Genomic DNA, 23654 nt, shown 5'->3' on the forward strand with positions numbered 1-23654 from the left:
GTACTCCTCACCTGGTTTCCGCCACACACGCTTGACCCCATCTGAACCAAATAAGAAAATCTTGGTCTCATCAGACCGCAGGACATGGTTCCAGTAATCCATGTCTTTAGTCTGCTTGTCTTCAGCAAACTGTTTGCGGGCTTTCTTGTGCATCACCTTTAGAAGAGGCTTCCGTCTGGGATGACAGCCATGCAGACCAATAGATATGACGCTGAGCACGTGCACTCAACTTCTTTGGTCGACCATGGCGAGGCCCGTTCTGAGTGGAACCTGTCCTGTTAAACCGCTGTATGGTCCTGGCCACCGTGCTGCAGCTCAGTGTCAGGGTCTTGGCAATCTTCTTATAGCCTAGGCCATCTTTATGTAGAGCAACATTTCTTTTTTTCAGATCCTCAGTGAGTTTTTTGCCATGAGGTGCCATGTTGAACTTGACAGTTTGAGGGAGTGTGAGAGCGATGACACCAAATTGAACACACCTGCTCCCCATTCACACCTGAGACCTTATAACACTAACGAGTCACATGACACTGGCCCAAACACACATGTTGTTAGTCTTTTGTACTTGTATTGTACATATGCGTTGGTAAAAAAATAAATAAAATATATATATATTTTTTTTTTAATATTTGGGGGGGAATTTATGTCATATTTTACCACCAAACAAGGAATGGCCCATATTTCAGTTAAACAACTTTTTTTAAGCTGTCACCCATAACTCGTAATCCAATCTCAATGTGTCTTAAAAATGTAGTAAATTAGATAGCTATAAAATATGCTAATATATTAAACATTATCATGAAAGTAATTTTTCTTTAAATAGTTAGTCCACGTGATCAAAGATACTACTCAATTTGACAAGGTAGCCGACTCAAAACATTCACTGAACGACCTCATGTATTCAAGAGTAATGGGATGTCATGTTTTATGCATTTCTATAGTGGGCTCCGTCTTGACGTGGGCGGGATTGGCCATTGGCGATCTACTGCTCACACGTCAGAGCTCGGTAGTAATAAAGCAGTGACGAAGAACTCGCAATGGAGTTCGAAAAGTACAGTCACGAGCTCTCTCTGAGTACTGCGCGTGCTGTTCAGTGTCAACATCAGGATTCAGGACACAACAAGGACCACTTCACGTCAAGGTGAGAATAACATCTTGATGGTTATTTTAGCTTATTCAGCCGAGTATAATAATGGTGACTGTATGTACAGTACATGCATTTTTCTATGGATGACTTGCACTGCTGAGCATTAAGCAGGTGTAGTGTCTTCATCGCAACTTTATTTGCGCTATTAGGATGTGCGGCATAAGGGCATCCTAACGTGTATGTATTTTATCCCATGTTTCATTGAGTCAGGGCACTTTTGTATGTGTTACACAAAAATACATAAGTTGCGTTGTGGCGCTAGATAATCTGTGATCGTTTCCATGGAGACCTGTGAGCGAAAAGAGGACCGGAGAGCGAAGTCATTTTCTGTTGTACTGGAGATAATGGAGGTGCTTTTGAGGAAGTGCTATATTGTTGCGTTGATCGGCTGTGATTTCGCTGAAAGTTGAATGTGTTCTATAAACTCTTGATGATGGGACAGCGAAGAAAAGGGGGTTTAGGTATGATGAAACTTTCTAAAGCTGAATTTTAAGGCTACTGTCAAATATGCTGAATGATGCAGATTCTTGAATAGTCTTCTGAGAGCCAGCAATTCATTATTGTGGACTGTAGTGGACATACTTTTATTATTATCATTGTTATATACATGCATTAGGGGGGTACATTGATTATACATTATGTGTAAAAAATATCATGTGTGGCTTTTATGCACCATTACCATAGTAATTTAAATATCATGATTGTGACAGTTATTGTTACTTTAGAATAATAAATAAATAAATAGCCTTCTATATTTATTATTATTTGTAATATTTTATGACCGTGATGGTCACCAATTCTAACTCAGATATAATGCTAGCACAAAAAAATAAAAAAATAATTGAAGTCAATGCCAAAAAGGAGAGGCGAGGAAGAATATGATGAGATTGACAGTCAAGTGACCAAGCTCAGAGAGAGAGGTTGTGTCCAATAGAGTACTGTGCAAAAGTTTTGGGCATTGGTGAAAAATGTTGTATAGTGAGGATGTCTTCAAAAATAATGGCATAAATGGTTTTCATTTGTCAATTAATGTCATACAAAGTCCAGTAAACATAAAAAAAATGAAATCAATATTTGGTGTGGCTACTTTTGCCTTCAAAACAGCCCCAATTCTCCTAGATACACCTGGACACAGTTTTTCCTGGTTTTTGGCAGATATGATGTTCAAAGCTTCTTGGAGAATTCACCACAGTTCTTCTATCTATTTAGGCTGTCTGAATTGCTTCTGTCTCTTTGTGTAATCCCAGACTGACTCTATGTTCAGTGGGGGTCTTTGTGGGGGCCATGACATCTGTTGCAGGGCTCCTTGTTCTTCTATTCTAATCTTTTCTATTTACTAAAGTAATGTTTGGGAGTCTAACATTTATATTTCCTATTGACACACTAAAGCTGAAGATATTATTAACCATCTTAAGACAAATGTTTGCGTGAGACATCTTATGTGCCTAAGACATTTGCACAGTACTGTATTTATCATAAATAGCGACACACACACACACACACACACACACACACACACACACACACACACACACACACACACACACACACACACACACACACACAGAGAGAGGAGTTAAATTGTTTCAAATACACAATTGCAGACCCATATAAATCCTACAGAAAGCTGATGATTTTATGGCTAGGATATATAATTTTTGGCAATTTAATGTTCTGACTATTTGCTACATTCAAAATATAAAATCAATAGATATGATATTGTCCAACCCCAAATTACAATAATTTACATATTTACACAGCCCAAAGCCAAAGACCTTTCATTGTTCAGTTGGCCTCTTTTAACACCATTTCTAGCCTTATTCGTTTTCTATATATTAAAACCTTTTTTGTTGGGTTTCGGGAGAACATTGCTTTTGGTTTTGGCACAAACAAGGATCTAAAGTGGTTATTCCGCACTCATTCCCATAATAATACTCATCAAATGAGGCTGTTCGATTGAATGTGGCTGACAACTGCATGTTGAGAAATGACACATGAAAAGCTTCTTGCTTGGGGGGACCATTATGTGTCATGTAGAGCAAAAGGAATGCTTAATATCAAAATACATAATACATAAATCTAATTTCTACACTCATACTTGTCAGTGTATATCAAAAAGGGAGATATTGATATTGATTGAGCAGTGTGTTAAAAAAAACAGCTTAGCTACAAAGTCATATTCAATATGTGTAGATGGTATTATATTATATTTAATATAAAATATACATTATAATATATTTGTTTATTGTCATATTTTCCCTGTAGACCTGAGTGAGGAGAGGCCCCTTAGCTAAACACAATGACAGAGGGTGTGGAGGAACATCATCCCCAACAGACCAAACACAACAATGATCACCGAAAAGTCCAGAGAAGAGACAGTGGTGATGTGGCCACCTACAGCATAACATGCAGCAGAACATCCTCTCTGCAGACCGTAAAATCAGAGCCAGGGTTGAAAAAGATGGTTAGCTGTGAGTCAGAGGAGCAGGACCAACAGGAAGAGGGATCCGCCTCCTTTCCTGAGGTGCAGCATCATTTCACTGAAGGAGCAGAGGATGGTGCACCTGATGGTGGCTGGGGCTGGGTGGTCCTCGCGGCCACTTTTCTGGTCATGGCATTGACCCTGGCTTTCCCTTCCTGCATAGGCATCTTTTACACTGACTTGCAGAATGACTTCCGTGCCAGCAATACTGAAATGTCGTGGGTGCCAGCCATCATGACGGCAATGGTGCATGCAGGCGGTAGGGAGAATATTGTGACACAACTGCTCCGTCAAGTCTCACATAGCCGGACTCTGACTAAACCGCAAAAAGTATAGGCCATATTGCAACTAATTCTGACCAAGAACCACCCACTTAGACATGAACAGCTGGGTGACTGACATGTGTTTCGGGGCAGGTTTATATTATTCTATCCACCTATTTCCTGAACGCAGAAGTGTTCCACGATTCAACTTTTCAATTTGCAGTCTCTAGTGTTTTCACACGCGTCAGCGTGTATTATTAGCGGGTATTGTAATATTTATTACATTTGTAAAAATTGTCAAAAAACATGTGGAATTAGCCACCAGAGCTTCATGATCGTCGGACGGTGGTGGGGTGGGGGGTTATGTGAAAGTGGCAATGGTGTTCCACGTCTGCTTCCAGGTCTGAATAATGTATAACGGGCTAGTTAAGGCAGCCAGCAGAGTTTCTGGCGCCCCCTAGGGAGTTGGTGCCCTACACAGACTGCAAAATATACATTTAGGGAGCGGCAGTACTAGCTGTATAGTGCCAATATTTTACAGAGTTGAGATGACTGATAGTTTTCTTTTTTTTTTTGACAGTGCCTCACCTGAGTGTGTAGATGACATGAAACATTCGACCGAGCCATGTTACACTGAAATCATGAACTACTTTGAGTTGCAACAGATGCACAAGTTGAGCCTGAAATGAATTTTTACACAAAAAAAACTGCATTGCTTGTTTTGGTAGTTTTTAAATTGTGTCTCGAGACCAGAAACAGAAAATAGGCAATTGGAATCATCATGGTGCCATCCATTGGTTGCTCAGAAAAACTGGATAATAATAGACTAGCGGAGTCTTCACTGTACAGAAAATACGTAGAAAACTACAGAAAATGTGCAGTACAGCAGATGAGTGCAGACTATTTCACAGACAGGACAGTTCTGTTCAATATTTTTCAAAGATTTAACTCTAAACTGTCAAACTTTGGCAATCAGTGATTATTTCTTCATTGAAAATGCTTCAAGAGGGTGCTTTGTAAACACAACTTTAGTTCCAGGCAGACTGATAAAAAAAAAAGTGCCCCTGCTCATGTTTGAGTGCTGATCGAAAGTTGCACTTGCGACGCAAAAGACCGGGTGAAAGTCACGAAGAGCACGCAAGTCAAAACGTGAGCTGAAAGTTCCATAGAAGCACCACAAAATGACATGATTGCTTCAGCGATTGCGTTTTCTTTTTTCTTTTCTTGATATCTCACATTTGCATTAATGACTCTTTCAGTTTTCAGGTTTTGGTTGAAGGTTTAGGGTAGAGAGGTAGGTAGGTTTTGTTGATGTAAGACTCCATAGAGCATTAGCATCTGTTTGGGAAAAAATATTAACTCGCTTTTAGCAACACTTAGTGGACATTTTACCACGGAAATACTTACGCATTTTACCACGAAAGTGCAAGGGGCCACATTATATAATTTTTCAAGTCACATAATTTTCATGAGCTTGGACTCACAATATGCATCAAATGATCAGTGAACTGACTGTGGGCACTACATCTGAGCCTGAGACCACTGGTTCCCTGATTCATGCATTTGCTCTATTAGTTTATCCACAGTTTGTGACATAATCCTTACTGCACTCCAGCATACACTCTCATCACGCCAGATACAGCATATGATCCTTCCAGACAAACACTTCTATCAAGTTACTGTAATTAATCAGTTTGTGCAATGCAGGCCTGTTGTTTCTCAAAACACTGAAAAGAACTAAATAGTAGGATCTGTTATATAATATGAAAGAAAGGACAGAGATGTCAGAGGAGGTCAGTGGTGTTCTGTTTGTTGTCAGAAGGATAGCAGGTTGGCTAAATCACCCAATAATGCCTTGTGAAGTGGAGTTTGTTGCGATTCCAAATCATAGGTATTGTATACAGGTATGATCAGTCCAAAGGGCACAGCAAATGACATTAGGAGCAACTGTACAATCATACCTCACTTTAAAAGTACTCGTTTGGGAAATGAACCCACCAGTCATTGTGCACCAACCTCGGCCAGTCAGTACAACAAAGAAGTTGGCAAAACTAAATGCAGTGAAAAGCACTTAGGCAGTTGCGCACAAGTATAAAACGTACCAGATCAGTCTGATCGCACTGTAAATTCTTTTCGGTCGAAAGTCCTGCTGCTGTAATTCAAATACAATTTTTAAGCACTGCCCCCATTGGCCGAAGCTGGAAGTGTTGTTGTACGGTTGGGCACGTGTAAACTTAAGATCCAGGTTAAATGTCCACAGAGTGGCGCCAAATGTTTGTTTTAAATGATGTGATACAGTCAATAGGAATGCATATTTTATTACGTTTTTAACAACGGCTTGCACACTAAAATTAAAAATAACACACAGTTAGTGAAACCTGACACTCAAGGTTCAAAATCTCAGCCCAGATCTGCACAACTATAAGCACATTCTCATCCTCACACTTTTTGCAAAACACTACACACAGTGTTTTGCAAAACACTAAAGATACTTCTCTACATTAGACACAGAAATCTAACATGATGTCGCTTCTTTGCCATTTCAAGGCACTGCCTTACAAAATACCACACCTATGAACTAACTGATCAAACATGGCTGCCAGGTGTGCAGACACCTAGGTGCTTAATTGAAAACTCGCTTATCAGGCGTAAGCACTATAACAAGGCAACGCTGCAGTAAGAGGAAGAGGGAGAAGCATCATTGGCCACAGAGCTATTTTGAATGTCCCGGGCCAGCATGGCGGTACTGTAACATCACAACGTGCGCTGCAATCACGCAGAATGGGGTCCTCCACCGCCAGTCCAACTTAGGTCATTACAACACAGCCCACATTTTTAGACAGAATATACAACATTGTCACAGCAGAAGACCAAAAAGATGCAGAGCAGATGAGATACATTGTAATCTGTGACAATGTATCTTTCCACCGATCTGCTCTGGTCCAAAACTGGTTTCATCAGCATCCACAATTTTCACTCCAATACCTTCCTCCATACACTCCCTTCTTTAACCTCATTTAGGGCATGGCAGTGGAAGGTTTACGATCTCCAGCCCTAGGATACCCCTTATTCAAGAGGAGGAGGCCAGCATCCTAATTGATGCAGGGTTTGTGCAAGGAAGCATTCGCCATATTCAAGAAGATTGTTGTCTTGTGAGAGAGGACATAGCCTGTGATGTGGACGAAGTGCTATGGCCAGATCCAGCTAGGCCAAGAGATGATGCTTACATTTTTTTTTAATTATTATTATTATTATTATTCATGCTTGCTTTTTTGTCTCCACAAATGTTTTTGCTGTGTTTACTGTATGTACTATATTCTATTTGGAATATGTTCTGCTCTAATTTTTAGTGCAAAATGCAACCTTTGGAAATGCATGGATGTATTGACTGATTTTACAATGTGGAGAGAAATAAATATTTTATCAGTGTGCCTTACAGGTCTTGTGTGTTTTGTTTGGTCAATATATGTACATATGTACTTTAACAATATCTCTGAACAAATCAAACCCAAACTAATTAATTAGAAAAGTAGAAATGTTAAAGGTGTTTTAGACTGAGCACAGCAGTATGTAACTGGTTCAAACGGAAACAGATAGTATGAATCGTGTATGCCATACGGTGTCAAAATTGGGCTTTTATAAATGATTGTATAGTTTTGAATGAAGAATATCAAAATATATCAGGTGTTCTGCTACTTGTGTGTTGTGTAAATTGTGTGAAATGTTTTGACAAAATGAGCCCTGTTTTCAAAATCTTGCTTAATCGTAAAAAGCTGTAACTCCACCCCTGACCCTTACCCCAACCCTAAACCTAACCATCAGTGGAGTAAAAGAGCAATCTTAGACCCTGACTACACCAGACTTGAGCGGTGCGTCATGTCAAAAGAAATATAACCCCATTATAATATGCGATCCTGTCTACACTGGAAGCATCCATTGCGACATGTCCATCACGCTGATAATAAACGGGTGTCATGCAAATTGAGTTTTGCACCATTTTTTTTTTTTTTTTTGGCCGTTTGCTAATCTGCACATTTCTTTAGCAAGTCTTAAACCAGCACAGACAGCATGTGCAAATAAATAGCTCTTCTTCTTAGTGAATTTACCCCAGAGTTTGTAGAGAGCAGTGAAAAATGCACAGGGAGCCTGTCCACTGCAATGCAGCTTATGTTACGTTTGACCAAAAAGCACAGAGTCCAGCAAGGGAGTTGTTATTGTACTCTAGAACAGACCCTGAAACAGTCAAGATACCATTGTTCTTTTGTGAGAAATGTTTATTTGTCTTTCCACCCCTTTCTCTGTGCTGAACAGGATAGTGCCAAAGACAGTTAAGGTGATCCCTTGAGTTTATTGTCACACAGCAGCATGGCGCAAAAAGCGTTCATTTAAGTAAGGCTGATGTTCAATCTCTCTTGAGTTTTAGAGGAGATCAAAAGTAATTTGCACTGTATTAACTGCTGTGCAAAGTGTTATATCAAATGAGTTGTATAATCAAGTTTCTCATTTAACACAAAGTAAAGGGGGTAAAGTGATGATGATATTCTGTAACACTTGTTTTCCTACTCTGCATCTTGAGATTTTATGAAATGCCCACCTAGATAGCTGCATCAGGAAAATAGCCATCAGTGTTTTCGATGTTTTGATGTTTAATTTTATGTTAGTAATATTTTTCTTATCCCAGTTTAATGAGCAGAGAAAGCCATTTGTCATTTGCAAGTTATCTGTTGGCCGATTTCTGGCGTGTTAACACTGAGGGTCTGTGGTGCTTTCGAAACAATGCTCTTGTTTTTTGAGCGATGTGACATGTCAAGTCAGCTTCTGGCTCAATGGCATGAGTTTGGGATGGACTATCTGTAGTTAAGGTTGGGCTGATTAACATTGGCCAAATGTTGGTACTGTAGATGATGCAACTATACCATTCTAGGAACAAAAATCATCTTTCCCTATTAATAGTAGGGCTGGGCGAAATATCGAATATTAACAATTTAATTGCAATAAATTTGCTGACGATGTAAAATTGACCAATATCGTGAATATTGCTATGCTTTTAAAGTGCTTTTATTTGAACATTAAGTTTCATAAAGAGCACATCAGTAAACTAATTTCACGATCCTTCAGGGCTGCACAAGTAATCAAAATAATATCAGAATGGCAAATTGGTCATATATGATTATTAATTCACAATTGGCTGTGATTTAAAATAGATAAACATGGTCTGTGTGCAATTCAGAATAAACCGTTGAAGCGCTGACCTGTGTGCACACGCATGGCGGCGCCTTCAGATCAGTTCACCTGCATGGTGAAATCAAAGTAATGCAGGTTCAAGCATTCGTGCAATTCCAAACATTAGGAACCGCTCCAAGTTATTATTCAAATTTACAAACATGGCACAGAATAACAGAAAACTGTTGTTTTCTGTTTCAAAACCAAAAGCTCCTTGTGAAGTGAAGTAAATACAACTGCACTTTCACTGTCAAAATAAAAGCCCCAGATGAAGGTGAAGTAAATAGGACAGAAATATATTACTTTGTGTAATGCAAATCTAATCAAAGAAACTGAATCACTGCACTCTATTAGTTCAGGGTGCGTAGAGCCATAAACCATAAACAGTCTAAAAAACTAAATCATCTGCACTCCTTTGTCTCAGTCTCACAGAACAGGAGAACACAGAGGTTTCGGCCTCATTGCCTTCCTCAGCGACTGTGTCTATAATGCAAATCGAATAATCCGAATAATAATGATTATTCAGCATTATAATCAACCTGACGATCCCCACAGTAATAATTTTGTATTATTTTGTATTTGCAATGTTCAACTGGGTTTCAAAAAGAAGTCAGTGAAGTAGCTTTGCACACCTTGTTCATTCACAAAAATGCAAAACAAAACAATGATATTCATAAGGAAAAACATCATATAATGCACGTGTAGTTGTAGTGCTTTCAGTATAGCAAAGGGTGAATATAATTTACAAATCACTCCTTCACAGTGGTGAACACTTGAATGAACTTTTTCAGAATTGGGTTTGTAGTAAATCATTAGAATGTAAATAATGCTTTTTATTAAGCTACTATAAATCAATGTATGTGAAGTATAAATATAAAAGTGCATATCAATAAAAATTATTGAATTTCATTCTCCCTTCTGTTTATTTGGTGAAAAACTAATTATTTTTTTAATAGATTTTCATATAACGTCTTTAAAATATTGAATCTACTTGGCTACAATGGCTTTTTGGATGAAATAATGGTTAATCTGATTAAAAACAAAAAACAGTTTTGAGCCATTTCAGAGCAAATACATAATTATCGAAATATATAATTTTTTTTAAGGCATATTTCCCCATCCCTAAACTCCCATTCAGACTTCGCCATGCTTTCTTGAGTAAATCAGATGGATCCTACATATAGTGCAGCCTGATTCAATAATAATAAAATTCAAACCTCCCTGTCAATGCGTGAATACTAGACTCTGATGGCAAATGGCCATGTATTTGAGGAAAAACTAGTGTGCTTCATCTGCATATGTGTAATGATAAAAGGGATGATCTGTAAGTCAAATGCAGCTATTATGTGCACACGGTGTACTTGTTTGTTTGCAACCAACCATGTTCATTAGTGTTCATATTACAATGCCATTGTTTTCCACAGGCCCCATATGCAGTGTTCTTGTGGAGTGCTGCGGTTGCCGCACAACAATAATTATTGGCGGGATACTGAGCGGGGTGGGAATGGCGGCCAGCTCATTTGCACAGACAATGGCGGAGCTGTATATCACTGCTGGCATAATAACAGGTGCGTATTTATGTTTCTTCAACTGTGGGCACTGTAGATTATTTATTTAATACACTTTTCACACTCTCACTAATTTATTTACAGTTATTAATCTGCTTACTATGACCCTGTTTACACCTGGAATTACTTGCGTTTTCGGTGATCCGATCACATGCGAATGTTTTCAAAAACACATGTAACCACATTTGAGGTGTTACGCTAATCTGTCCTGTATGCATCCTGGACAGCAGCAAAGCACCACTCCTCACCTGTCAATCAGTCAAGATTGCCGTTTTTTCGTGCTTTCTTTGTCTTTTCAGACTTTATTGCGGTTTATTTTCATGCAATAACACACTGATATTGATGCATGTCATCATGAAATCAGAAACCATCCCCTCCTAATCCGAACACAAGTGGTCACAGGAGACACCTTTAAGCGACCAGGTATAAACAGCAATGTGCGTCACCTGTATGGAAAGCCATAAGGGTCAAAATTCACGTGTTTTGTATCGCCATATTAAGCTTTGAAACTGCTTTTTCTAAACGCTGTAAGGCCTTAAGTAAACGGCATTTGGCGTTACATAAACGCATTAAGTTACCGCATGTTATTTCAGGGGCTCACATAACTTAATTAGCCCATTCATTTGCTCATGTGTACATAACTCCTCCTCTATTTTGAGGGATCTATGGCAAGTCGGAGTATTCAAATCATGAACGGCAATGAGAACCTTAGTTTACACTGATGTAAGTGAATACCAATTTGTGGATTAAAGTTAGTAAATAGGGTATTGGTTAACGAGTATCCAGCTTAGTTAGCCAAAAGTCGGCTGCAGTAATTTAATGTGCGTTTGCAATGTGAAACAAAGGTTCTCATTGCCGTTAATGATTTGAAACCTCCGACTTGCCGTAGATCCGTCAAACGCGATAGAGGAGGAGTTATGCACATGACCAAATGAATGGGATAATTAAGTTATGTGAGGTGCTAAAATAACACTCGTTAACTTAAAGTGTGACGGCTTACAGTGTTTATGTAACGCCTAACGCCGTTTACTTAAGGCGTTTAGAAAACGGGGTTTCAAAGCTTAATACTGAGATACAAAACACGTGAATTTTGACCCATATGGCTTTCCATACACTTGACCATATGTGATTGGATCACACGAAATGCATATTAATACCATGAGGAATCAGGAGCTTTTAGTGTTGGGTAGTAGGGGATTACATGAAATCTGGATTACGTGATCAGATTAATCAAGTAATTGTATTTAGATTACATTTGAAGTACTTGTGTGTAATCAGATTACAGTTATTTATGGATTGCATGATTACATTCTTGATTACATTACAATCAGCTAATGGCAATAACAAGTGTGTAATTTACAGATGTAAAACTTTAAACATCCTAAATGAATATTTTTTTCACAGAATAAATATTTAAATCATTATAATAATTTCTTCTCAGGAATGGGATTCTGTTTGTCTTTCCAGCCATCGGTCACCATGGTGGGTCATTACTTTGTGCATCGCAGGGCTTTTGCCAATGCCTTGTCTTCTACTGGCACTGCACTCGGTCTGAGTACCCAACCCTTGCTGGCCAACTATATGCTCAGCAGGTTTGGTTGGCGGGGTAGCTTTCTGGTGCTGGGAGGGGTTCTGCTGAACTGCTGCGTTTGTGGGGCCGTGATGCGACCCCTGGGGACCAAACCGAAGACAGAAGGAAGAACCAACCAATTGCAACAAACCAATTACCTTTCAGTTAGGGTATAATTATAATTTAGATTTTTCTCTTCTTCTATTTTGGAATTCTAGTTTAATTTATCTATGTTTTTGTAAGATTTCACTCAGTTTAAGAGTTTTTGTTTTTATTCAGCATTTTCTAGTTTCAGTCTAGTTGGACTTTTTCAGGAGGGCTGCATGATATGGAGGAAAAATGGGATATGCAATCCACCCAACATCACATGTTAAAATGTATTTCTATTATGTTTGAGTAGATTTAAAGCCAGAAAACAAAGACATCTAATTTCATCCAGTATTATTTACAATTAATGGCAATTAAATGTAAATCTAAACAAAGGCAACTAATGACTATTTTGATCATGATTAATCTGTCAATTATTGATTTGATTAAGCAGATAAAGTCTATTCCAATATTCTCTTCCAAACAATGTGCAAATTGAAGGCTATAAAAGCAAATATGAATGTACTGTATGCTACTGTATATACTGTGTGTAGAAAGTATTAAATGTTATTTTTAAAATTAAAATGTTAGCTTTCATGTTTTCGAAACCAAAACAACTGTTTGTCCACAGTTTGGAAGCATGAGGTTGATTTAAATAACTAAATACTAATAATAGTAATAAAAACAAAACCACAAACTGCTAACAGGTAAGAGGCAGAATGTTGGTCTCTGAGCATAGTGACAAGTTTTTGTGGCCTAATTTAGGTGGAATTCTCCCAGATTTCCCTGCTTTTCTTTCTTCTGCAGAACACAAACAATGGTTTTTAGAAGAAGATTTCTGCTCTGTAGGTCCATACAATGCAAGTGAATGATGAACAAAACTTGGAAGCTCCAAAAGCACATAAAGGAAGCATAAAAGTAACCTACAAGACTCCAGTGGTTTAATCTATATCTTCAGAAGTGATATGATAAGTGTGGGTGAGAACCAGATCAACATTTAATTGATATTTAATATAAATCTCCACCTTTGACCAGCCACAACCAGTAGTTGTCGATATTCACAAAGAATGAGAATGCTAATTGTCCAAAAAAAAGTATGTGAAAGTGCTGATTTATAGTATAAAAGGACATAAATATTGATGTGTTTCTCACCCTTACCTATCATATCACTTCAGAAGACATGGATTAAACCTCTGAAGTCGTATGGATTACTTTTATAAGTGCAGACCATTAACCATTATGCTGTAAAGTGCTTTAAAGTTCTGGCCACCATTACTTTCATTGAATAGAGCAGATATATTCTTCTAAAATCTTAATTTGTGTTCTGCAGAAGAAATTAAAGAAAGGGTTATTAAATGATGAGAGAATTGTTATTTTTGGGTGAATGACAGTAACGACAATAACACTGCTTTCCATTCATCAGGAAAAAGAGGGACTGAAAGTTTGCCTGCGGACCACTATCTCCACCGTCATGCCTTTCCTGCGCAGACACATGGCTTTTGACCTCCTGTACAGTAACGTTCGCTTCCGTGTCTTTGCTCTTGGGGTAACTTGGATGATGCTGGGCTTCGTGGTTCCACTAGTTTACTTGGTTCCACATGCCACCATGTACGATATAGAGCAGGACCGAGCAGCTCTACTGATTGCCATCCTCGGCCTGGTCAACATCATTGTTCGTCCAGCGGCAGCACTGGTGTTAGGGCTGCCTCGTTTTCGAGGAAGCCATGGCTTCGTCTACCTGTTTGCAGTGGCGGTATTGATCAACGGGATGAGCAACTGCATCTGTGGGATAGCCACAAGTTTCTCAGGACTACTGACTTATGTTATAGTCTTTGGCATTTCCATGAGCCTCATTGGCTCCTTGTTGTTCACCGTACTGATGGACACAGTCAAGATGAGCCGCTTTCCTTCCGCCCTGGGCCTCATCAGCCTAATGGACAGCTTTATGCTACTGATTGGCCCACCGCTAGCAGGTAATGTACGTGTTCTCATCATGAGGCTTTTTCTCTTTGTATAATCATGCTGAAAAGATTCCCTTGCTTGTGTAGACTTTTTCTGGTGAAGTTGTGAGGAAAATAAATTTAAGTCCACCTTTTCAGTTTGCGTTCATGTTATTGAGGTGCTATAAGGGTCATGTGATTGAATTAAGAGTAGTTAATGCCTGACCTTATATTATGAGACAATTTTACTGCAGGCTGGTCTCCAGAAAGGCTTTTATAGGGGCAGTACATCAAGCACTGAGGGAGTCCTCTCCGGTTACCAGTGCCATGGGAACTCAAATGTCACGCGGCAATGCCTGCTCTCACTGTTGTGGTGATCAAGCAGTGAAGCTACCACTGCACTGTCTTGTCCAGTAAAATTTCAAAAGTAAAAATCCCATTAATTTTATTCATAGAGAAATACATTTACAAAACAGATTTACAATTATATCCAAGGTTATTAATCTATGATCTATGCTTATTTAGAAGCCACTAGCCACAAGTGTGATTTTTATGTGATATCCATGAGGGTCCAAAGGTCTCTGTTTTAAGGTTTTCTTGTCACATGACCACAAAATAGCATCCTGCATGTTAGTTACACCAACTGACTTTGATTTGGTGGACAAATGTTTTTCATATATTAATCATATTTAATAAAAACAAATCTTTTTTTTACTGCTATAAAAAAAAATTAAAGATTAAAAGATTATTCCAAACTACTCATGGCAACATTTAGTTTTTCAAAAATTTCAGCTTTTAATGATTGTTAAATGTAACTTGAGACAAGTAAAAACATATAGTGACAGTTACACTATTTTTTTTTTAAGCCCCAGAACATTTTTCAAAATGACTTTGAATTAAAAAATTTAAAGCATGTTCATCATTGAGGTAGATTTAAGCATTTATTTATTTTGTAAATTGCATTTTAATGTAGTTTTAAAACTATTTGGACAAAAAAAAAAGAGCATCATGTCACTGAGCCTTTAAAAACAATATATTTACCGGTAAAGGTTTGTGGCTCAAACTATTTGGCAAACACGATGTTGGCATACCAAGCATAACTTATGTAAGTCTGTCCATGTAAACTCACTCAATAACATATAGTCAGAAGTTTTATTTTAAAGCAATATCATTCACAATACTTGATGGTTGAGTAGTTTATTCCCTCATAAAAGACATCACATAGTTTGTTTGCGCTGAACTAATGCTGTAATGTTGCAAACCATGTCAATCCTGGTTGGTTTGCTGGCTTGGAACTCTTTATTGGAGAATTTATTGAAATGACTGGAGAAAAGGTCTAGGTTACGAATGTCTCGGTTACGGGTCTCTCATGAGCACCGAATATACCTCTGATCTATGAAAAAAGGCCAATGAGAAGTTGGCAGTAAGTATTTGCATACCCCGCCACCGGACATACGGGTATAAAGGCGAGGAAATACTAGAGTTCATTCAGGATTTTTCTGAGGAGCCGGAAATGGTTCTGGCCACTACAGCGGTTCGGCTCAGCGACGTGGCCGGGAAGACACAACGTCTCGTTCCCTCCATCAGAGAATGGAGGTTACATTCGTAGACGTTCCCCGTCTGTCGCTCTCTTCGACGTTGTGTCGGAGAAGTGACACTAGGGGTCCAATTTAAATCTGCCATGTGCTGAGCCGTGTACGTGTTCTGCTGACATAGGAGCGGGCAGGTATTTCTTACGTGCCAAACGACCGGCTGTGTCAGACTGCACGTACCCTTCCCCAATACCCCAAAAAAGTCGTCGGAATCCTGGTTACCCTAGACAGGGGAACAAGGCAAAGCTTGCCAACCTGAGACGGTCCAAGCCTGGCCGGACCTCTTTTCTCTCTATGTTTCTCACATAGAGCAATAGACAGCCGGGCCCTTACATGCATCGAGGGAAGGGGGTCTTACCCAATTTCCTATTCTTTCAGGGGGAAAAGACCCTGCGGAGACCGAAACTTACCCAAGGAAAACGCGGGTCCGCTCGTAAGGGGACCGTATCGCGGAAAATACACACAGGGGGAGTCCGAGTAGGAGTCCTCACCCTGCGGAGCACCTATTCCAGTACAGAGTAGACTGAGTACCCACAGTGGATTGGGTCGGCAAGTTCCTCCGCTGAACTGCGGACCCATGAGGGCTAGGGAGGAATCGACCAGTGATTCGAGATGTGGAATCTCCTGGGAAAAAAAGACGCACAATTTTACCTCAACCGAGGGAAAGGGCGCTATATGCAAGTGATTCACCCGGTCAGCCCATCAGCGTGTTACAGTGTTCTACTGGCTCGGACCTGAAAAAACACAGGATGAAACTTACGTCCGAGAACCAGGCCCGGTTGGGCCAATAGGGAGCCACTAGTGTGACTTGTTCCTCGTCCTCCCTGACCTTGCACAGCACCTGTGCAAGAAGGCTCACTGGGGGAAATGCATACTCGTGTAGCCCCGTGGGCCAGCTGTGTGCCAGCACATCTGCCCCACTGGGGAGCCTCTGTTCGGGCGTACCAGAGCGGGCAATGGGAGGTCTCTCAGGAGGCAAGCAGGTCTACCTGGGCTCTGCCGAATCGTTCCCAAATCAGCTGGACCGACTGGGGGTGAGGCCTCCACTCTCTGCTGGGCAAGCATTGTCGTGACAGTGCATCCGCTATCACATTGAGTTTGCCGGGGATGTGAGTGGCACGCAGCGACCTGGCTCCAAAGGAGGAGACGACGGGCAAGTCGTGACATGTGGCAGGAGCGTACGCCTCCTTGCCGATTTATGTACGCTACCACAGTGGTGCTGTCTGACCTGATTAGGACATGTTTGTCTCGAATTAACGGGAGAAACTTCCACAGGGCAAAGAAAACAGTCAACAACTCTAGGCAATTGATATGCCAGCGCAGCGGAGCCCCTCTCCAAAGGCCCGCAGCAGCGTGCCCTTCGCACACGGTGCCCCAACCCAATCTGGAGGCGTCGGTAGTGACCAGGACACGTCGGGACACCTGCTGCAGGGGCACACCTGGCCGTAGAAAGCAGATGTCTGTCCAGGGTTTTAGTGCTTTTTGGCAGGCGGGGGTGATTGTCACACGGTGCATGCCGCGGCATCATGCTCATCTCGGGACTCGAGCCTGAAGCCAGTGCTGAAGCGGTCTCATATGCAACAACCCAGTGGCGTGGTTGCGGTGGAGGATGCTGTATGCCCCAGGAGCCTCTAGAAGAGTTTTAGAGGGACTGTTGTGCCCGGCCTGAATTTGGCGAGGCATCTCTGCACTGACTGCGCACGCTCGTTGGTGAGACGTGTGGACATTGAGACTGAGTCTAACTCATGCCGAGAAAGGAGGTGCTCTGAACCGGGCTGAGCTTGCTCTTTTCTCGGTTGACCTGAAGCCCCAAGCGGCTGAGGTGCCTGAGCACCTGGTCTCTGTGAGCGCATAGTAACTCTCTGGAGTGGGCCAGTATGAGCCAGTCGTCTAGGTAATTGAATATGCAGATGCCGGCTTCTCGGAGTGGGGCAAGAGCTGCCTCTGCGACTTTCGTGAAGATGCAAGGGGACAGAGACATGCCGAAGGGGAGGACTTTGTACTGGAACGCCTGGCCGTCGAATGCGAACCGCAGGAAGGGTCGGTGTCGCGGCAGAATTGAGACGTGGAAGTACGCGTCCTTCAGGTCTACCGCTGCAAACTAATCTAGGTGCTGCACGCATGTCAAGATACACTTGTGAGTGAGCATTTTGAACGGGAGTTTGAGCAGCGCTCGATTGAAAACTCGCAGGTCCAAGATCGGTCGTAAGCCGCCGACTTTCTTGGGTACAATGAAGTAAGGGCTGTAGAAACCCTTCTTCATTTCGGTTGGAGGGACAGGCTCTATCGCGTCTTTGAGTAGAAGAGTAGCGATCTCCGCGTGCAGGAATTTGGCATGTTGGCCGTGCACTGTGGTAAAGCGGACGCCCGCGAAGGGGGGCGGGGGCCTGGCAAACTGAATTGCATAACCGAGTCGGATGGTCCGGGCCAGCCAGTGAGACGGGTTGGGAAGTGAGAGCCACGCATCCAATTTCCGTGCTAGGGGCACCAAAGGGACGAGTAATTTTGACATACCCTGCAGGGCTTCGCAGCGGGGCGGAGCAGGTAGTACGTCGTCGGGAGGCGAGGACGCGTCCCGAGGCTCTGGTGGTGAGAAAAGACTCGAAGCACTTACCTTGCTCTGCACACCCGGCAGGGGGCGGGTTAGTGACTGAGGAGGAGGTCTTGTAATGGCATCCTCTGGACTCGTCAGAACCGGCCGGCCGGGGAACAGTCGTGGGGCTGAAGGCGGATCTGGGACTGCGTCCAGCGTGCCGGGACTGTTGAGATCTGGTGGCAGAGTGTCGTGAGAACGGCATTTGCTGGCCAGATGACCCAGAGACAAAGGAAATAGCTCTTTTATTGAGAATTTGGGTACCGCTTCCCCGGTTAAGGGGAGCTGCAAATGAAAAGTTTTCAAAGAAAGATTCTCCTACCGGCCCTCCACCGGGGGACGGAGTGGTCTTACCATCTCCGGAGCTAACGTCTTGGGCTCTGGGTCATCCGTCTCAGGAGCACCTGGGAGCCTTCCAGGTCCTCGAGGGGGTCCGTGAGACAGGGGGCATCTACTTCCTGTGGAGCGTTCGACGCGTGGGCTGAGAGCTGGGCCCAGGTTGTGGCGGAGCAGCTTGTTGTTTCCTCGCAGGGGGATGCAGCGGCGAGCTCATCCACTTCGAGCTCTAGAGGATAGGCGAGCTGGCTGTGAGGCGAGCCGCTGTTGCCTCGAACACGGACGGGAGTCAACGAGCGTGCTGGGGATGGGTGGTCCAAGGGGGGGTACCCGACGGAGCCGCACCCGCTGCCATCCCAAGATCGCTTCCAGCCCCACTCGCATCGTCCTCAATCCCGTGGGAAGAAGGAGCAATGCGGGGGGCGGCTGGAGTGGCTTGCTTTCGGTTGAAAGCGAGCCGCGACCGCAAGGTTGTCATGGTCATGCTCTCGCAGTGAGAGCATGAACCATCCACAAACGCAGCCTCGGTGTGATCGCTACCCAGACACAAGAGACAACGCCTGTGGCCGTCTGAAGCAAGAGACAACGCCTGTGGCCGTCTGAAGCGGAGAGCACTCTACCGCATCCAGAAACTACACATGGGCGGAAGGGCATCTTTATAAAGACGCGTCCTGAAAAGGACGTTCACCGCCGCTGTGTATTTTGCTCTTTTAGAGAAAATCACTCTTTTAGAGGAAATCACACTTTTAACTAACTCTTTCGAGTTTGGGTTGTACTGCGCTGTCGAAGCGCCCAGGGGCAATATGCACTGCCATGCAAAGAGAAATCGCCGCTGTAATGCGCCCTCAATCCAACAGCATGCAGTAGCGTCAGAGGAATACAGGAACGGGTGTGTCTTCACGCGAACAGCATGCACAACCATCGGCTCCGAAGAAAATTCTGAATGAACTCTAGTATTTCCTCGCCTTTATACCCGTATGTCCGGGAGCGGGGTATGCAAATACTGACTGCCAACTTCTCATTGGCCTTTTTTCATAGATCAGAGGTATATTCGGTGCTCAAGAGAGACCGCTAGTGTCGCTTCTCAGACACAACGTCGAAGAGAGCGACAGACGGGGAACTAATGAAAATGAACCAAAGTTTCAGCAGACTGGTTTCTGACATTGATTTTTGTTTTGTTTTTTTACTACAGGAATCCTGGTTGACAGCACTAAGCAATATGCTTATGTGTATTTCGCCTGCAGTGTAACTGGGTCCACAGCTGGTCTCTTCATCATGTTGTCCTTCTACTGGCTGGACAGACAGAAAGACAAAGAGGCTAAGAAGTCCTTTTGCCAAAAAGACATTCATTTTCAAAAGCCAAGCACTGATTGTGATTATAGTCAAGTGCCTTTAAAAAGTATTAATGTCAGAGACATTGAGACTGTTATGTGAGTCGGGCTGCAGCGACCACTGTATTACCCAACCCTATTTCTGTGGCAGCACATCAACAGAACACGTTTTCCTACTCTTCTCATCAGCCTTTTAGTTAAGTCGACAAGACTTGAAATGATATGTCGGATCAGGGAGATCCAAAATGTGTACTGTTGGTGTTCCTTCAGGAACAGGTTTGGGATACACTATCTTTGAGAACATTTCAGAACAGTGATTTTGTTCAATAACAACACGTGATAAAATCTCTCACCTCTGCACCATTTTCCCCTCATCCATTTGTATAGGAATAGTTTACCCAAAAATTAAAATTTGCTGATAATTTACTCCCCCTCAGGCCATCCAAGATGTCTTCTAAAGTTAATCGATATGTTTGTGTGAAAAACAAATAGCTAATTAAAACATTATAACTTCATAGTCATTTTGTATAACATGGTGCCAAATGAGAATTTTATGAGTTGAAACCATTCCGAATCATCAACACACAAAAAAAACAAACAAACATATGTAATAAAAAATATATAGTTTCAGTTTTTGCTTTAGTTTAGGATGACTGACAAAGGCCAGTCGTGATTGATGGTAATATTACTGTCATTTAGTTTCTGATCGTTCTGCACACAAATTAATGTAGAATACACAGGGAATGTGTAAGATAACTTTGTGCAATTTTGTATTTTTTTTTTATTTATAGATGCCTTAAATTATGTTTTAGGAGTCTCTTAAATCTTATAAATTTTTTATTTTTTTTAGTTTGTGTAGATATGGCTTTTGAAAATCAGTAATTTATATATACATTTCTATTTATTAAAGGGAAATTGATGCAGTGTCTGTGAGTTTTTGTGGCTTCAGCACTCTTTGTGCTTGATCTCAGTAGATACAATAGTTTAATATTTTTCACCGTCTTGTGGTGCTGAAAGTGTAAAGCAGTACCAAAAAATATGTTTACATTTGGTGTTGTTTACTATTGGGTCACCCTCCAAAAACGTAGCCTGTTCTTGAAATATTCTGAAATTTCATCAGTTTTTTTACACTAATGTATATTTCAACTTAAAGTTTTCAACTGAGCATAGAACTGACTGCACTGAGAGAGAAAAAATGTTAGTTGATTCAACCATAAGGTATAAAAATAAATAGCCTCTACTCAGAAATGTACATATTTATTCAATTTTTAGCTCTAATTAATTCTCATTAATGTGTACAACACAAAATACCAATTTTAAAGTGAATTACAAAGTTACATAAAGTAAATGAATAATTGTGAGGTCCGTGAACTTCTTTAGTTTTCAAATCCATAAAATTAAGATTTGAAGAACTACTAACTCAGTACTGAGGTTGTGGGGAATACCCAAAAGCCCTTGCACTTGGATAATTTATGCATTACTTGTTATATAGAATTCATAGATTTTAACCCTTAAAAAAAACATTCAGTTTAGATTCTATAAAACAAGTTAAATTAACAACATTTCCATACAGTTAACTTAAGATGTAAAGTTGTTTTGTTAATATTGTCATATTGCCAATTGATTTTCCACTTCTATATTGAACAGGCTCGCTGAACGTGTACTGACACTTTAAACCAAAGAAAATAGTTCATGTTTTTAGTTTATTAAAAATGTTTTTAGTTCATGTTTTTAGTTTATTAAAAAGATTATATAGAATTTATTTTTTATTTTTGGGTGAATTTGATAAAAGTATAATAATATTGCTATGCTGGGTGCAATTTTTCCTGATCCTGCTAAATTTTCCTGATCCACTGAGGTCATTGTAGGCAATGTCTAAAAAGGTTGATTTTGGAGTAATTTTATGTAATGTAACATTTAATAACTAATGTTGTATATTTATGCAGCTAATGAGAAACTTCTGACACCCCCTTTCTAGTCCAATGAAGAGACAACAACTCGCCCGCCCTAAAGATCAAAATGACCCTCAAACATCTTGCCACCAAATATAGTACGTCTTCATTTTAGCCATAATACAGGACGTCCCGGCTAATACGGGAGAGTTGGCAATCCTAGGAACAGACAAGAATAGATGTTTTGAAACAGCCTGGACTATTTTAAGTCCCCAACATTGACATTAAATGTACGGCTTACTTTGTACATCTAGTACAAACAGAATAATGTTGTTCAAGTGCAAATTAAATATGAACTTGCAAGGTTAGTAAACATTTTGAACAGTTGGTCACCCAGCCTGGCCATATCTGGTTTAGCTCTCAGGGAGGCTAGCTGATCTCCCAACCTGATCATCTAATGTGTTCAAAACCCCTCTAAAACCAGCTGACTGTCCAGACAGATGGACCAGCTAAGACTAGCGTACCAGCTTAGGCAGTTTTGTTTCAGCAGGTGTGTTTGAGAGAATCATTTTAAATGTCTATCAACAGCAAACGCCAATGCTGTGTGCTTCATTGGAATTTAGCAAACAATGCTAACAAATCTGCATACAGGCTTCAGTTGAATGGATGTTTTAATTTCCATTCAGTAATAATTGGCAACTTTTGCAGACTGGGGGTTAAATGGAAAATACGACTGAGCCTCCTTCGCGCACATTTAAAGTCACGTGATGAGTCACAGCAGCAAAGAACCACAAGGTGGCAGCAGTGAATTTTGCTGGAATGTAAAACTAGCAAAACAGGATTGTGCAAGTTACTGAGAATGCTGCAGTCCAGCTCATTACAGTAAATCAAAATAATTGAAAGCATGTTAATGTTATGCCATCTCTTATAAGCTATAGTTTCCCCACATATTTTGACCAATGAATTTCTAAGTTTCTTTTTTTTTTCTTCTCTCGGGACAAACATAAGCTAGGTATTTTTTTTAGATTTATTTTCCTAGTGAAAAATGTCAATCGAGTTGAGCTTAACTAGAAAAATATCTGCTTGAACAATTCCTGACATTTCCAAGCCTATAAATCACACTTTAAAAATAAATATTCAGGGTTCAGTACAAGTTAAGCTCAATCGACAGCATTTATTTTGCAAAACAAAACAAATTTAGACTAGCCCCTTTTCATATCGGTTACATTGAGGCACTTACAATGGAAGTGAATTGGGCCAGATCTTGAACGTTCAAATATTAACTACTTTAAAAGCATAGCCACAAGACAATCAATACTAGTTGATTTTCTATCCAACATTTTCTGTGCAAGCTATAGGCAATTTTACAATTAAGTTACCATAAAGACGTAACGACGCAAACCCTCTACTTCTGGTAAACGACGATTCAGAGCTTCACAGCTCTAATACACAAGGTTTAACAAACAATTAATGCAAGTGCTTTTATAAATGATAAACTTCTGCCTTTAAATCCTCCAAAAATGGTCTCCATTCACGTCTACTGTAAGCGCCTCACCGTAACCCATATTGTTTTATTAAAAAGGAGGGACAAGTCAAAAAAAAATGTTTGTGGTTATCAGCATTATGCCACAAA

At 40.8% G+C, this 23654-nt stretch overlaps 1 protein-coding gene across 1 annotated transcript; it reads left to right on the top strand.

Moving 5' to 3' along the window:
- The first annotated feature begins 994 nt into the window (after positions 1-994).
- slc16a5b (solute carrier family 16 member 5b) lies at positions 995-21361 on the top strand. Its single transcript, XM_052132837.1, has 6 exons — positions 995-1138; positions 3410-3885; positions 10537-10680; positions 12122-12420; positions 13761-14310; positions 19991-21361. The coding sequence occupies exons 2-6, from the start codon at positions 3444-3446 to the stop codon at positions 20230-20232; spliced, it is 1677 nt and encodes a 558-aa protein (XP_051988797.1). The 5' UTR covers positions 995-1138; positions 3410-3443; the 3' UTR covers positions 20233-21361.
- The last annotated feature ends 2293 nt before the right edge of the window (positions 21362-23654 follow it).

The sequence above is a fragment of the Xyrauchen texanus genome, chromosome 8 (genome assembly GCF_025860055.1).
Source record: "Xyrauchen texanus isolate HMW12.3.18 chromosome 8, RBS_HiC_50CHRs, whole genome shotgun sequence".
Lineage (NCBI taxonomy): Eukaryota > Metazoa > Chordata > Actinopteri > Cypriniformes > Catostomidae > Xyrauchen > Xyrauchen texanus.